This window comes from Alternaria viburni (assembly GCF_023758015.1).
Source record: "Alternaria viburni strain BMP 2772 chromosome Unknown scaffold_29, whole genome shotgun sequence".
NCBI classification, from domain to species: Eukaryota; Fungi; Ascomycota; class Dothideomycetes; order Pleosporales; family Pleosporaceae; genus Alternaria; species Alternaria viburni.
In genome coordinates this window covers 235,179-249,735 of record NW_026055798.1, presented here as the reverse complement: position 1 = coordinate 249,735, position 14,557 = coordinate 235,179, and the positions used below count along the sequence as shown (strand labels likewise).

The window sequence follows — 14,557 nt, the reverse complement described above, 5'->3', positions numbered from 1 at the left end:
GAGATTATTCGACTGTTCGATACTGTATCATGGCTTTCTCATCCCCAGAAGCCACCCATTATATACTGCTGCTTGCGCCGAGGTTGCACCAGCCTTCAGTGTAGTTCCGACAGTGTAGTGAAGCTCAAGCTGTCGAGAGAAGATACTGTACATTCGGAAGCTCTGCTCGACTGGGTATAGCGCCTTCTTTGAGCTCTGCCAGTCCACCATCCCCGTAACTACCACTACATGTAGAGCATCGTTCCCGACGACTCCATCTTAGACCGTCATCAGCTCTTAGATTCGCGAATGAGGCGATGAGGAACATGTTCTTCGGCGCGACTTGGTAGACGGCAGCCCTGGAGTGGTCGCGCGGGAAACGGCCGCCAGACCCAATACCCCGCCATCCCACTCCTCCAAGCATCACCTTGCGCCCAAGATGACTTCCGCGCTGCCGCCTAGCAGGTTAATAGGCAGGCTGAATCAACGGGCCGCAGTCCCACTGACCGCCTTCATCATCGAGGACCCTCATGGGCAGAATCGACGTAAAAGTGTAGCTTCGTCATGTGGGATGAAGCTATAACACTCAAGTGATCGTGACTATGAGCGGGGTCGCTGGACCAGGGAGCCATTGAGAAGGCGGAGAATGCGACCTCCAGCCCGCTTGAGCTCGACGGAGCCGTACCAAGTTCCTCATATGTCTTACTGCGCGTCGATTAAGGTCTTGTCGACGCGTGAGGACGGTTACGGCGGGACGTTCTCCGCAGCCTTTTTGCTGTGTCCACGTATATAGAAGTATACCTGTCCCGTTGCTGCGGGTTGCTTTCTGCTTCTCTAGATTGTCAGCGTAAGCACCTCTGACAATAAGGCTGCTTGAACCGTAATCAAAGCCATCATGTCGCAGTCGTATCTGCCGAAGGATTTCCTGTGGGGATTCGCAACAGCCAGGTTCGTCTGATTCTCAGGACCGATTTCTCCACTCCCCAATTGTACCCCGCCAACGAGATATACGGTTTGGAGGCGCCACATTGTTGTCACATACTGAGTTTCTGAACCCGCAGTTACCAAATCGAAGGCGCACCGCATGAAGATGGCCGCGCCGATTCCATTTGGGACACGTTCTGCCGCATCCCGGGCAAGATTGCTGGCGGAGAATCCGGAGATGTTGCATGCGATTCCTACCACCGCACTGACGAGGACATTGCCCTCTTGAAGGATATCGGCGCAAAATCATACCGCTTTTCGCTCTCGTGGTCCCGCATCATACCGCTCGGCGGACGCAACGACCCCGTAAACGAAAAAGGTCTGCAGTACTACATCAACTTGGTCGACGATCTCCGTGCCGCAGGCATCGAGCCGATGATAACGCTGTTTCATTGGGATCTCCCAGACAACCTGCACAAGCGATATGGGGGCATGCTGAACAAGGACGAGTTCGTGAAGGATTACGAGAACTACGCCAGGGTGTGTTTCAAGGCTTTCGGTTCGAAGGTAAAATATTGGATCACCTTCAACGAGCCTTGGTGCAGCTCTATTCTCGGCTATGGCACCGGCCTTTTTGCTCCCGGTCGTTGCAGTGACCGGACCAAGAGCGCTGAAGGTGACAGCTCGCGGGAGCCGTGGATCGTCGGCCACTCGCTCCTCATTGCCCATGGTGCGGCGGTCAAGGCCTACCGTGATGACTTCAAGGCCAAGGATGGAGGCCAGATTGGGATTACGCTCAATGGTAAGTGACCAGCACGTGGCTCGCGTAGAAGGTGTGGGTACCACGCATATCGAAGGCCGTGCCAGGGTAGTAAAAATCGGCCTCACGTCTGAGCATGAATATGACAAGCTGATATGCCGTTTCTAGGCGACTGGACAGAACCATGGGATCCAGAAGACCCGAAGGATCGTGAAGCCTGCGACCGTAAGATCGAATTTGCCATTTGCTGGTTCGGCGACCCAGTGTACTTTGGCAAGTACCCAGACTCGATGCGCAAGCAACTGGGCGATCGCCTTCCCGACTTCACACCGGAAGAAGCGGCTCTCGTCAAGGGAAGCAATGACTTCTATGGCATGAACCACTACTGCGCCAATTACATTAGACACAAGGACACTGAGCCGGAGCCTGAAGATCATGTTGGCAATATGGACATTCTTTACCAGAACAAGAAGGGCGAATGGATTGGCCCAGAGACTCAATCCGTCTGGCTAAGGCCAATGCCTTTGGGTTTCAGAAAGCTAATCAAGTGGCTCAGTGATAGGTACGGCGGCCCGACCTTCTATGTGACGGAGAACGGAACCAGTCTCAAGGGGGAGAACGATCTCCCTCTTGAGAAGTTGCTCGACGACGAGTTCCGTTGCGAGTACTTCAGGGGATACATTGGAGCCTTGGCCGATGCTCATACCTTGGACGGTGTCGATGTCAGGGGCTACTCAGCTTGGAGTCTCATGGAGTGAGTAATCCCGTTTCTTGACGTCTACCCTGACCCCCACTTGTCATCAAGAAGTTTCTTTTTCTTTCCCAGTGAGTGGTGGAGTCTTTATTTGTCCGCATGGCGGTTGCGCGTTCGCTCCCGGGTAGATCATTCTTTGTCTCCTAGCCTCAAACACTGCGGGCTTGGGGTCCCGCGGACGCCGTGTAAAGCGTCATGGACACTGACTTGGTGTACCTGCAGCAACTTTGAGTGGGCCGAAGGCTACACGACACGTTTCGGCGTTACCTACGTCGACTACAAGGGTGGTCAGAAGCGCTACCCTAAGAAGAGTGCGCGAGAAATCTCGAAAATCTTTGACAAGTACATCAAAAAGGAGTAAGAAACCGAGAATCCTGGCGACCCGCGGATGTGGCGTACGACGGTGTAGGACGGATACGCATCCACCGAATCACTGTCGGGATGGGCCTGGATTGATAGGCAGTGCCCTTCTAGGATTTTTCTAGCGCCATGTATGTGGATGGGAGACGGTGAATGTGGGACGATGTGGCACAATGTGGCATGCCATGATGGGCTGTCCTTGCAAATTACCGTGTGCGGAAAGCTGTGCGACCCTCTCTTTTCTTAGATGGATCTCGGAGTCTTTGCATCTGTAGATACTATCTTAGATCCGGAGCATTGCGCCATCTTAGGCCCCGCGTGGTAACAACCACTGGGATGATGGTTGTGTATCTCCCGTGTTAGCCTCGCGATATTGATTCCGACGTTTGAACGAACTCCTCATCTGTCTGCTAAGATCGTGGTGCCGTGGTGCCCGAGGCGTAGTGTACCAAAGTTGATAAAGTTTGGTTGAGTGCCCACCATGCTGTCATGGTTGAGGGTGAAGGGTGCCTGTAGAGCTGAAGAGATCCCTGACGGCCAAATCGGCACGCGTCCCATCTCGCCTGTTTCCTACACGCATTCGTCCACCAACGTCAGCGTACCGCCACTTTCAGCCTCGAATCATACCCCACAATTGCGTCTTTTATGCAGGTAAACGCCAAAAAGAAAGGAACATGGCGCGCCCAACGACTATACAATCGCATTCGGGTTTGCCAAAACGATAGCGACAGAAAACTGTAATTGGAGGCCCCACCAATCACTCGATAGCAAGAGGTTGCGCCATCGCTATGTTGCACTTCTAGTCTAAGAGCTAGAAGCTTCGGAGACCTTTGATGGCGCAACAGGCTCGCTTGGCGCGAATCGTGAAGCGTGATCGGTGAGGGAGGGCGCGAAATTGTAGCGTTAGCGAGGCTAGGAGAGATCCAAATGGTGTGGTTAGAGCAAGTGGGGCATCCTTGTTGGGGTAGACCCGTAAACTCTAATTTTCCACAAGCATGTTTCAGGCTAGGGGTCGTCTTCACCAAAAGTTCGTGGCCGCTAGTGGGTGGCATGGTCTTGTGGAGTTGGACAATTGAGTTCGAGATTAGCAGCGGACACTCAGGATGCAGGTTCATGGAAGAATGCCGGCTGATTATCTAGTAGGCACGGAAAGATAGATCCTAAGTTTGGTAGCGAAGTCATGGAGTCATGACGAACCGTCCGTCTGTGACAGTTTGGCGGCTGGCCTTACTTTGGGACCGGCACTTGAGATTATGATAATGCTGATGTTTCGGACGCCATCTGATCCGGCCGACGCAGGTTTGCTTGCGCAATCGTTCACGGGCCCGCAAAGTGGACATGGTGTCCTGGAGTTGGGCTTGTCTGTAGGGCCCTTGGAGATGGTTGAACTAAGCTTGCGTGCAGCCGCCAGGCGCCATTACGAGTAAGACAGGTCTAGCGAGCGAACCGGCTCGCTCTGCATCCCAAGAATTCCAGTGTTTGGGTGTCGGTGGTGACACTGCAGCTGCGATCTGACAGGTAGAGATGGTTACACCGCAGCACCGATCTGCCGCTCCGGGCCACGACGCACGGGTACCACTGCCTGCATTGCACGGAAGGGGTTGACGACGATGGGGCTCCACGGAGACGGATGTTCGGATTTCGCATTCGGTTGAGCACTGGATGGAGCGCTGAGATTGGAGCACACGGAATTCACCGCTCTATCGACACTGCAGAGACGAGATGGTCATACTGGACGCGAGGTGCATTTGATACGGCGCGCCGCCCTTGGATACGGCGAAGATCAACGTTCGGGCAGCTACGTGTGGGGAACGTCGATATTAGGCTCGCCATTCGTGGTGGTAGCAGCAACGGCTGGTTTCAGCATCTCGCGACTGTCATGACGATGTTGGTTAGTAGTGTCGCTGAAGCTGCCCCAGTCGCGATTACAAACAGCAGAGTGGCCTCATGTCAGCCACTCCTGGAGGTCCCTAACTGCGTAGAGACGTGACGGCGGCGCGCTAGAAGTTTGCATGGACGGTGAGAGTATTGGGGCTAGAGTGCGCAAGGGAGAAGCGAGCGCGGGCGGTGGGCATTGACGTAGGGAAGGAGCTAACCTCGTGACTTCCCGTACGCGTACCATGGCCCTCGACTCTTCACCGAAACCTGAGGCCGGCGATGGAGTTGGCTGGAAATGAAGCACGCTTTCGGGCACAGTCGAGCTGTCGCTGTCTCAGGTATACGCACGACGTCAAATAACGTCGCTGCTAGCCGCAATCAGGCGCGCGTTGCAGGTGGTGCGGCGCAATTGATCCTTCGGGCTCCCCACCTGTGCCCCTCCAAACCACCACGACTCTGCCCGTGAACCTGCATCTCGCGACCGTGAATGAAAATTCTGCCCAGTCTCCATCGCCAGCACGCACTGGGCAGGATCGCGCGCTCCGGTCCATTCTCTCATCGCGGCACGCGGCTGGCGGCACCTTAGCCTAGTGCTGCCGACGTGCATCACTGTCATCTTCGAAACAGTTGCCGAAATTCGCTATCGTCCAATATCGGCGCCAAGTGAGGCCTGGCAGCGCTGCCGTCTACGGCCTAGTCGCTGAAGCCTCGCCGTGTGCGCCTGCGTCTATGGAGCGGTGAGGTTGCTCGGAGGATTCTTGCTTTATCGATTATTGGGGGATGTGATGCATAGCGCAGCAGATCCGCGACCCCCATGGCAAGACTGCCTGGTCCTGCACTGGCTCTGCCCATCAGCATCTCCAACTCGTCACGAGATGTGATGCATCAAGGTTTGTACGTAGTCTTCCTATACCACTGGATACGGTACGGCGCACGAGCTCTAGCCACAACCTTCTGACCTCTCCCCCATGCGGCGTGCAGGAGCGCATCACGGACTCTCTCTGGCCAATGCTCCTCAGCTCATTTCTGCAAGTCCGACTGTCGGCAATGCAGTCCCTGCGAATGACGGAGCCCTCACCATATCTTCCCACGTGCCGACCATGCGCTTAGTCTGCAGGGCGCCGAATATAGACGTACCATGTATGCATAGCCAGCACACGGCATGAAACGCATCGATAGCCATGAGGCCACGATAGAGTTTACTTACTCCGCCGAACATGTCCTCCTCGCAGCGTCGGCAAGACTGCTCAAACTCGATATGTCACCTGTGGTGTAAACATGGTCCGTGGAGTTACTTCGGAACTATCCCTCCAAAGCCCTGAGCCCTCGCTGCTCGTTCATGGCGGACCATGCCATGGCCCTGCGTCCCGACATGATCGACGTGCCTGTCAGGCTATCCCCCCTGGGACTCAATACTCGCAGAGATCCACAGCGGACCCTCGAGCGTCTCGCAATTGCCCGCCGCCTCGACGCTCAGTGCGACCCTCCGACTGAAGCAGCCATGGACAGGCCCATCGTGGCCCTTGGCACTTCGGGCTAATTTTCACCATGCAGGGCTTCCACGTGCTGACCCTTTTAGCGCTGCCGGGGCCTGCTCGTCTGCGCGCTCCTTTGCATCGCCCGTGTCATCCCTGGATCCTGGCATCGCTTCACGTACTCGCTGCATGAGCCCACGCCATACGCTCCTCAAACGTCACATTTTGTCCGTGTCTGGCTTGCCTGTCATCCAAACTTCGCTACGGTCCGCAAACACGACCAGCTTCCTGACTGGCAAGCGGCCATGGCGACATCAGCACCATGTCTGCCCATTATTATGCGCTTCCGTAGACCCTTCGCGGTGGGCCCACGGGCGCTTTTCTGCGCGCACTCTCGACGTCAGGTGGGCCGAAGCGTGTTGCGCAGGAACTCGGCCATGCCAACGCGGGTGGGGTGCAATTAACAAGCTAGAGCCTGTGGTAGTGCCTTTCCAGAACAGTCACGCCTCGCACCCAGACGCAGGGCGACGTGCTCCTAGCCCGGCCTTCCTGCCACCACCGTTGAGAGTTTATATGGCGTGAAGGGTCTTTACCACCCTAAGCTGATACGAGCCTGTGGGCTACCTACACTATGCGGCGTCCAAGCCTCGTACTAACGTACAAGCTAAAGTGAAACGATTTCCCCAGAACCCACGTTGTGTGGCTACCCACCAGGGGCCCAGGATCAGGATGCCAACACTAGCCTAGGGCCGAGCATGGGTCCCGACAGACGCTATCCATGAGACCTGATAGCAGGTTATAGGCTCATGCCAGCCATGTCTTGCTACCATCAGTCCTGTCTCTCTACCATTTTGCTTCGCTCCTTTGGTCGTGCCGTCCCTGACTTTGTTTCTAATATCTGTCTCTGACTGACATCATCCTTCCTTCGCATCTGCAACACGGCACAGAGCACCCCTCATCCCTCGTCATTATTCTCCCCCCAAAGCACGGGAGCACCCTTCGCCTGTACAGACATAACTGATATTGCCAAACGCTTGGACCGCATTCGTTTGGGCCACGCTGACATAGCAACGTCGACATCGCATATACTCTCACCGCCTCTCGCGGATCCTCGATGACTTCAATTCTCCACTACCGAGACCCTATCGCCTACAGGAGTGACTTCATGAGTACCTCCAGCTACCACTCGCCTCACATGGACCAGCAGAAGAGGTCGCCGCCTTACGAAGGCCATTCTTCTGGCTCCGAAGCCAGACAGCTCACTCCCGGTGCGAAGAAGCGACCTTCGAGAGCCGGCACCCGCAGCGTCACCACCCTCACCGCCGCTCAACTCGAGCGAAAGAGAGCGAATGACCGAGAAGCACAGCGAGCTATCCGTCAAAGAACAAAAGACCACATCGACACTCTTGAACGCCAGGTTCGCGACCTCACTGCGCAACTGGAGAACAACTCCTCCACCAAGATGATGGACCTCATCCGGAGGAACGAGGAGCTCGAGCAAGAGAACGCAGTCCTCCGCGCCCGCCTGTCACACGCCGTATCGGCACTGGGAGTCCCAGAATCAGGAGCAGGTACGTACTATTGATTTCATTCCTGCAAAAGCACTGTCCAATTGTTCGACTCACAAGCTCGTTGGGTTGTCATGGTTGCTTTTTGGTGTCTCGGGCCGCAACCGTTTTGGTGCAGCCGAACCTCTTTTCGCAACATGTCACATCTTTCTTTTGCTTCATTTCCCGCATTCCGGTCTGGCGGCTCGATTGAGCGACGTGCAGTATCTGTAACGTCGGATTCCTATTCCCGCCGAGGCGAGGCGCGAAGCGCGAGCCTCGTTCTCCACCCAATGTGATATCGATGCATGGAGGCTGACATCACTCCAGCAGGCGCACCTTCACCGAGTGATCGGGTTCAGATGCTCAGCCAACCCCGGAGAATGTCTACTGGAACGGCGAGGAGCGCACATTCAGTCCCCGAAATAGCGACGCCCGTGTCTCAACCTGGACACTGGCAGTCGCAGCACACGTACGCACACCACGTCTCCTCACCGCACGTTGATACGCCACCTGCCATGGGTGAAGTCCAAGCGCCACAGCACGAGGGAGTTCGCTGGAGTCCTCACCCCAACCACCCTCAGCAGCAGCACCACCAAGTTTCCATGCCAGTGCAGGATGCGTCGGTCCATGCGGTTGAGCAACCCAACATGTCATACCCAAGCCCATATGTCATGGAGAGCAACGCGCGAGCCATGTCTTACCCTCTTGAGAACGCCTCCATGGTCACTTCTCAGCCGATGCCAATGTCCGGTTACGGTACACCGACCTCGCATCCTTCGCCTCACGCCTCGGAGTACCAACGACACATGAGTGTTCCTATGCATCATCAGCCCGTCCAAGGCCAGGGCCCACCTCAGCACCAGCACCAGCAACATCACACATCTGCTCCCTACGGCTCCTACCCTGTTGGTCCCCAGCAAGGCTACCCTCCCCAGGTTAGCCACGGCAGCGAGATGCCCATGATGCACGCACAGCACGGTCAGCCGCAGATGATGAACGAGCAAGGACAGCACATCATCTACCAGCCGTACCAGTCCAACATGAAGGTTGAGCATTGAGTATGACCACGACTCGTCTGAACATGTTCGCAAATCCTACGTGGCTGCAGACCGTTGGCAAGGGTACCAGGGAGACGATCCTTCGATCACACAACACCCATATCGAGCAATCTACTAGACGCAACCACGCGCCATGGAACAAATTGCTCCTTCATCGCAATCTTCTCGACGCGGGACAAAATGTCCTTGACACGCGGCACCACGCGGCACAGTCACGATAGGCTGTATTCCTCGGCGATATATCATAATTGTTCCGCAAGGGCCCTTCCGAAAGCAGTAGCACGCGCCGCCGCTCGATGCTGTCGATGACGGCAAGACGCGATCCATCTCGCGGGAATTTGGCAGGGACGACCACGCCGCCTCGATCCTTTGGGTTTTCACACGCTAGAACCAGGCACACGTTCACGGTTCACCGCTATACGACGCGGCACCCGTTTCCAAGCGCGCCCCCAGCGTCGGACAATTTCGCATCACCTCAAGTTTTTTTTGGACGTCGTCGTCGCTGCCCCCCACGATCGCATGAAGCGCAATGAAACAGCAACACGGAAGGCCCCACATGCGGATTGTGGGATCGCATCAAGATTGCAGTCGCCCGTGGTGCAAAGAGGTCCCGCTTGGGACGCTACAGCCTAGTGCGTTCCTGGAGACTAGCTTAGGGCACGATGGACGGTGAAGAGGTGGATACGATGATGATGGGATGGTGGAAGCGGAAGAAGAAGGGAAATGAGCAAATGGAACATTCCGTGGATCCTCCATTTTCTGCGCGCGCGCCTGACCGGGGGCCTCGTTGCGAGATTTGTGAGCCGTCGGCCGCGTTTTGGGCTTCCAAGCTGGCTTCCTTTCGCTTCCACCTCGCCCACGCCCCTTAGTCTGGTTCGCTGGGGGCTTTCGATGGTGCGATTGCGCAGACCAGCGCGTTCCTGAAGGAGCAATGCAACCGAGATTTCCCGACATCCGAGCATCCGTTCGAACTGGCCCATGCCCTGGATCCATCCATCCCCCATCCATCACACCCACACGACATCGGCCACCCGTCATGGTATTTGTCTTTTGTAAACTTACGAAAGGGAAACATGCATGGAAGCTAGCCCCACATGCGCCAGAAAGTCTGCTAAAATTTCCTCGTGCGGATAGGGCCCACCGACGCTGAAACATGGTATGCCAAATACACTTTACGAGCCAGCTACGAGCTACACTACGCTACACACCGGACGCTGGTTACGCATGCAGCATCGGGTGGTTTGCCAGGGCAGAAAAGGTCTACAACAGCGGTTCCGCCGGCCCTTTTTGCCTCGTCCCTTTATCGGACGTTTTCTTCCGATGGACATAGTAGCGCCGTAACGCCGAAACACGGTGGCCAGCAGAATTTCTCGGGCGTGGCTTTTTCTTCGCTGGGTGCTGCAGAGCCTTTGTTGCCAAGGCCAGGGTGTGGAGGCTTTGCGTGGCGTCCCGCGGATCCGCTCACATGGGATACATGCGTTCGGGCGCGCTTCCGCCCAATCGCATTGCGCCGTTGGGTGCAGTAGCTCGCCTGCGCTCGCTTGTGTCCTGCATAGGGAAGCGTTGCCGATACACAACCATGTGAAGTGGACATGAGCTCACCGTATTGTCCCTTGATCCTGGATCACGATGGCGGCAGTGCTCTCGTGTGATTGTTTGTCACACCGCATGAACGCTGACGGAACGCTGACGGAACGGAAGCTTCACGTGAATCCGAGGCCACTGGTGCTGCGTGTGTCGGGCATGGTCTGCTACACTACGACTACAGGCTCTCTCCTGGTTGCCATCGCCTTCATGACGACGCCTGCGCTGCTGCCTGCTGCACGCGGATGTGCTTCAGCTCGTTGGGGTACCACCGCTCGCCAACGTCGGGATGGCTCTTGATCCTGTTCATCAGCGTTGCCTCGCCGAGGTGTCCCCATCTGCCCTTCACAAACGTGAACTCCACATCGTCCTTGCGCTTTTTCCTCGCCTGGTCCCTCAGCTGTAGTACATCGTCCGGCACGTCCATGGCTTCAAACTGCGCGTCGTAGCTCACGCCTTGGAAGAACGGCACCGAGTACCGCGCGCCTTCCCCCTTGCGCGGACTCAGAACGCGATGTGTAGTTGACGCGCAAACCCCATCTGTCAGCGCCTCCATGCCCTGCCCGATCGCCACAACAAGCGTATCGGGTATGGGCTTGCAGTCTATCCACTCGCCCTTTGCGTTCTGCGCCTGCAGGCCGAGCTGATCGGAAGCCTGCAGCAGGTAGCTGGTGAGCATACTATCTTTATGCGGACCCACGCCCTGGCGCTTGATCTCCCACTTCTTCCGCTCCATCTCGCTCGCCCCAGCCGGCAGGTCACCTACATCAACCTCCGGATACTTGACAATCTTGAGCTTGTGCTGCTGGTCCCGATCAAAGAACTTCTCAAACGCCTCCGCAGGCAAGCCAATCGCCTCTGCGATGAGCGACGTGAAGAGCGTGGAGATGTGCGCCATGCGCCGTATGTAGTCCTCATAGACTGGTCTGAATGACGGGAGATGGTCAGCCGACGGCCATTGGTTCGGTGCGAGCAAGTTGTGGTACAGCGGTGCGTCGGGTCCGGGTAGTGCGTGTGGAGTCGAGAGGTCGAGTTGTTCCCTGTGGTCTGGATTGAATGCCGTGGTTTCGTTGTCGAGCTACGATAAAGGAGATTCTTGTCAGCATGCATTTTACGACGAGTCGTTTGACGACCAAAAGAAAGAAAGCAAAAGTTTTGAGTTATACGAGGAAGAGATGGGATGGAGTAATGGCAGGAGAGAGAGTGTGTGTGTGCAAGTTAACGGCCGTCGAGTACATATTGTTGGCGTCGTCTATTTGGGATATACCCGGGTGATTCTGTTATCTGTCTTCTTTTTTCTGTTTTGCAGCTGGCGTTGGTATGAGAAGAGAAGGGGCATTGGAGGTTTATTGTGATACACGCGTTATGGGTTTACGGCCGGTTTCTCTCTTTCTTTCTTCGTTCTTCGGTTCTCTGTATCATAGTTTCCTTGATATATTTTTTCTCTCTCTTTCCGTACACACCATGCATAGCGTAGCATAGCGATAGCTTGTAATAGACCATCGTCTTATCTGCATAATCATTGTCTGTCTGCTCACCTTCTCTTCTCTCTTCTACTTCCTCATCCAAACGACAAAGACATGAAGTACAAACACATAAGGAAATCACACACTCACCCTACTCCACCCCAAAAAACTCTTCTCATTCTTCATCTCAATCTTCTCCTTCTGCCCCCTTGGCAACTCCTCGAAAAACCGTCCACACTCCTTGATCACATCCTGCACCAACCCCTCCGGCAACCCCGTTTCGCTCAGATACAAGAACCCCACGTTCAACAAGGCATCGCGTAGGTCGCGCAGGAACTGCGGTTTTGTAGCCGGGTCAAGCGCGGCGCTGAGTGGCAGGATGGGCAGGGACGTGAAGGTCTGTGGGGGGTCTACCATGGTGCGGTGTTCTGATGTGCGCTGTGGATGTCGTGATGTGTGAAGTGGTATCGTTGGTGTTGATGTTGATGTCGTAGCGGCTCCGTTCCGTTATCGCTCCCAAGTGCTGTGATGGTTCCCGGTGAACTACCCCGCGCCTGCCTCACACCATTCAGCGGGGCAATCGCACCACCACCCCGCTGTTCTGACTGGCTGCGACACTTCCCTTCCGTCGCCTCACTCCTTCCTGTCAATGTTGGACATTGTTAGACAGGAAGTGATGAGACAATTCTAGTACCTAGCCATCCACTTGAACGCCAGGCCCACAGCCGTGAGTTTCAAACCGCCGATGACGAGGACGCTGAGGGCTTCGAAGAGCATGATTGGCGTGTGTAGCTTGGCTTCCCGAGTAGTTCTGGAGTAGGAAGGTGTGTAGTCGTAAAGAGAAGTAGGTGAGTGTGATTGGTAGATAGGTAGTAACTTTGTTTTCTCTCTCGAACGGTATACTCGAGATGAAAACGAAAAAGAAACCACGATAGAGAGATATTTGCTTCTCTTATACGCCTCAATCTGCCTAACTACGTTGATGCTTCCCGTCCCGGACAACGGTCCCTCGTGCCTCTTTTTCTCGCCTCACATACGGTCTGGAATAAGAAACTTGAACCCGGCCGACCACCTGCACCGTTTGTTTTCGAAGCCGTCGCAGTCCGTTGGGCTGCTGCGCGCCGGGAATGACTTGCTTGCCTTGGTTGTCTGGTTTACAACCCTGCTCCACTTCCCCAGCCCGTTCGATAATCGATTCGATCTGGCCATCGCATCGCCAGCCCGTCGTGGAGATACGCGTCTCCACAGATAGTAGACTTCGGCGCAACGGCGGCGGTGTTTTATCATGGTTGTTCAGCCACGTGCTGGGCTTTTCATCGTCATTTCCAACCTCGCTGTCACGCGAGACACACTCCGCGGCAGCAAAATATGGAAAGCATCGCGTAATGCGCTTGTGGTGCTTCATTAATTCCTTTACTGCGATGCATGCTCAACCTCCCGATCGCAAAATGCAGTCGTTAGTAAGGATACCTATGCACCAGTGACGTATGTCACATGCACGATGCGGCGATGAGGACGATCAGCGGTGGAAAAAATGAGGCTGGTATGCAGGTGTAGCGAAGCGGTTAGTGGTCATGTGCTACGTAGGACGACGACGACAACGACAACGATTACGACTGCGACTACGGGTGAAGTCGCGTGAGCGGGTGCTTGTTGAGACGGCGGGCTGGGAGGGTGTAGATACTGATGCAGGTATGTGTTGTTCTTTTTTGATAGCTGTGTGTCTCGTGCATGCGTGTGTGGTGATTGTATCGTAGGCTCCGCGGCTGCAAGTCATCGGTCTGCGAGGGACGGGACGGCAGACACGATGAACGATGTGGTTACAGTAGGGTTTGGGGCGTTATGTCGAACATGAAAAGGAAGTAGAGAATGAGAAAGGAATTTTACATTTATCGGTAGGCTTGTCGTTGTGTGTTTCCTTCTTTCTGTAGTGTAGTAACTCGTCCCACAGACTACCTCGGCCTGTAGGCCGAAAAACAACACTCGGTTGGTATCCTAGTTCCTGTCCACACCTCTACGTATCCTCTTTGCAGCCACATATATGCGATATACGCAACCTTCATCACACATAAGAGAAGCAAACAAAATAAAAACAGCAAAAAAATACTCCCACCGTAACAACGACGTCAATACCACCACCCACCACAACCCTGAAATCCCACCGCCGCCAAGCCCATACACGCGCGCTCTCAACAGCCCACCCCAAACACGCCTCTTCGCGCAACCGCAGATCAGCCAACGGCATTGCATCGGAGAATTCTCATCTCATCCCTTCCATGCTCCCCCAAGCGTATACGTCAATTCAGTAAAGCAGGTAAGAGCCAAGCGCGCGCATCATCTCAGGGTAAGCGAGCGCGCCGCAAGACAGGGGGCGTATAAAGCATGAAACATATACCAATCGCGTACCAAGCCATGCTAAGCGCCCTTTAACGGTTCCAAACGGTGCCGAGCCGACGTAAGTGACGATGTCGTGATATGGGGGGAGGGGAAGTATAGTGGGAGGGTGGTATAATCTACAGGGGAAGGGGGTTGTCTGACTTGCAGACTGCAGACTGCACATCACACTGCCCGAGTCGTGAGGCGACAAAACCTCAATCAAGTATCACATGCGGAGACGGAGGCGGCGCGGAGGTGATGTGACGGATCACGGTGAATGGCGTGTGTATAGTCGTCGTGGTAAGGGTATACGCGTAGATCCCGATATACCTACCGGTCCATCAACCGAAGATATACCATACTGGTAGCTTAGCTTAACACACGCCCGTAGTA

The 14,557-nt window shown here is 55.2% G+C and overlaps 3 protein-coding genes across 3 annotated transcripts; 2 read left to right on the top strand and 1 right to left on the bottom strand.

Moving 5' to 3' along the window:
* Positions 1 to 874: 874 nt before the first annotated feature.
* Positions 875 to 2,778, top strand: J4E79_010244 (uncharacterized protein; the record flags this gene model as incomplete). The annotated part of the gene is made up of 4 exons (XM_049359083.1): positions 875 to 927; positions 1,041 to 1,705; positions 1,832 to 2,417; positions 2,640 to 2,778. 4 exons carry the CDS (start codon positions 875 to 877, stop codon positions 2,776 to 2,778), a joined length of 1,443 nt encoding a protein of 480 aa, XP_049206461.1.
* A 4,547-nt stretch (positions 2,779 to 7,325) lies between these two features.
* On the top strand, positions 7,326 to 8,738 carry J4E79_010243 (uncharacterized protein; the record flags this gene model as incomplete). Its single annotated transcript, XM_049359082.1, has 2 exons — positions 7,326 to 7,701; positions 8,008 to 8,738. 2 exons carry the CDS (start codon positions 7,326 to 7,328, stop codon positions 8,736 to 8,738), a joined length of 1,107 nt encoding a protein of 368 aa, XP_049206460.1.
* A 1,792-nt stretch (positions 8,739 to 10,530) lies between these two features.
* On the bottom strand, positions 10,531 to 12,205 carry J4E79_010242 (uncharacterized protein; the record flags this gene model as incomplete). Its single annotated transcript, XM_049359081.1, has 2 exons — positions 10,531 to 11,400; positions 11,939 to 12,205. The coding sequence occupies 2 exons, from the start codon at positions 12,203 to 12,205 to the stop codon at positions 10,531 to 10,533; spliced, it is 1,137 nt and encodes a 378-aa protein (XP_049206459.1).
* Between the last annotated feature and the right edge of the window lie 2,352 nt (positions 12,206 to 14,557).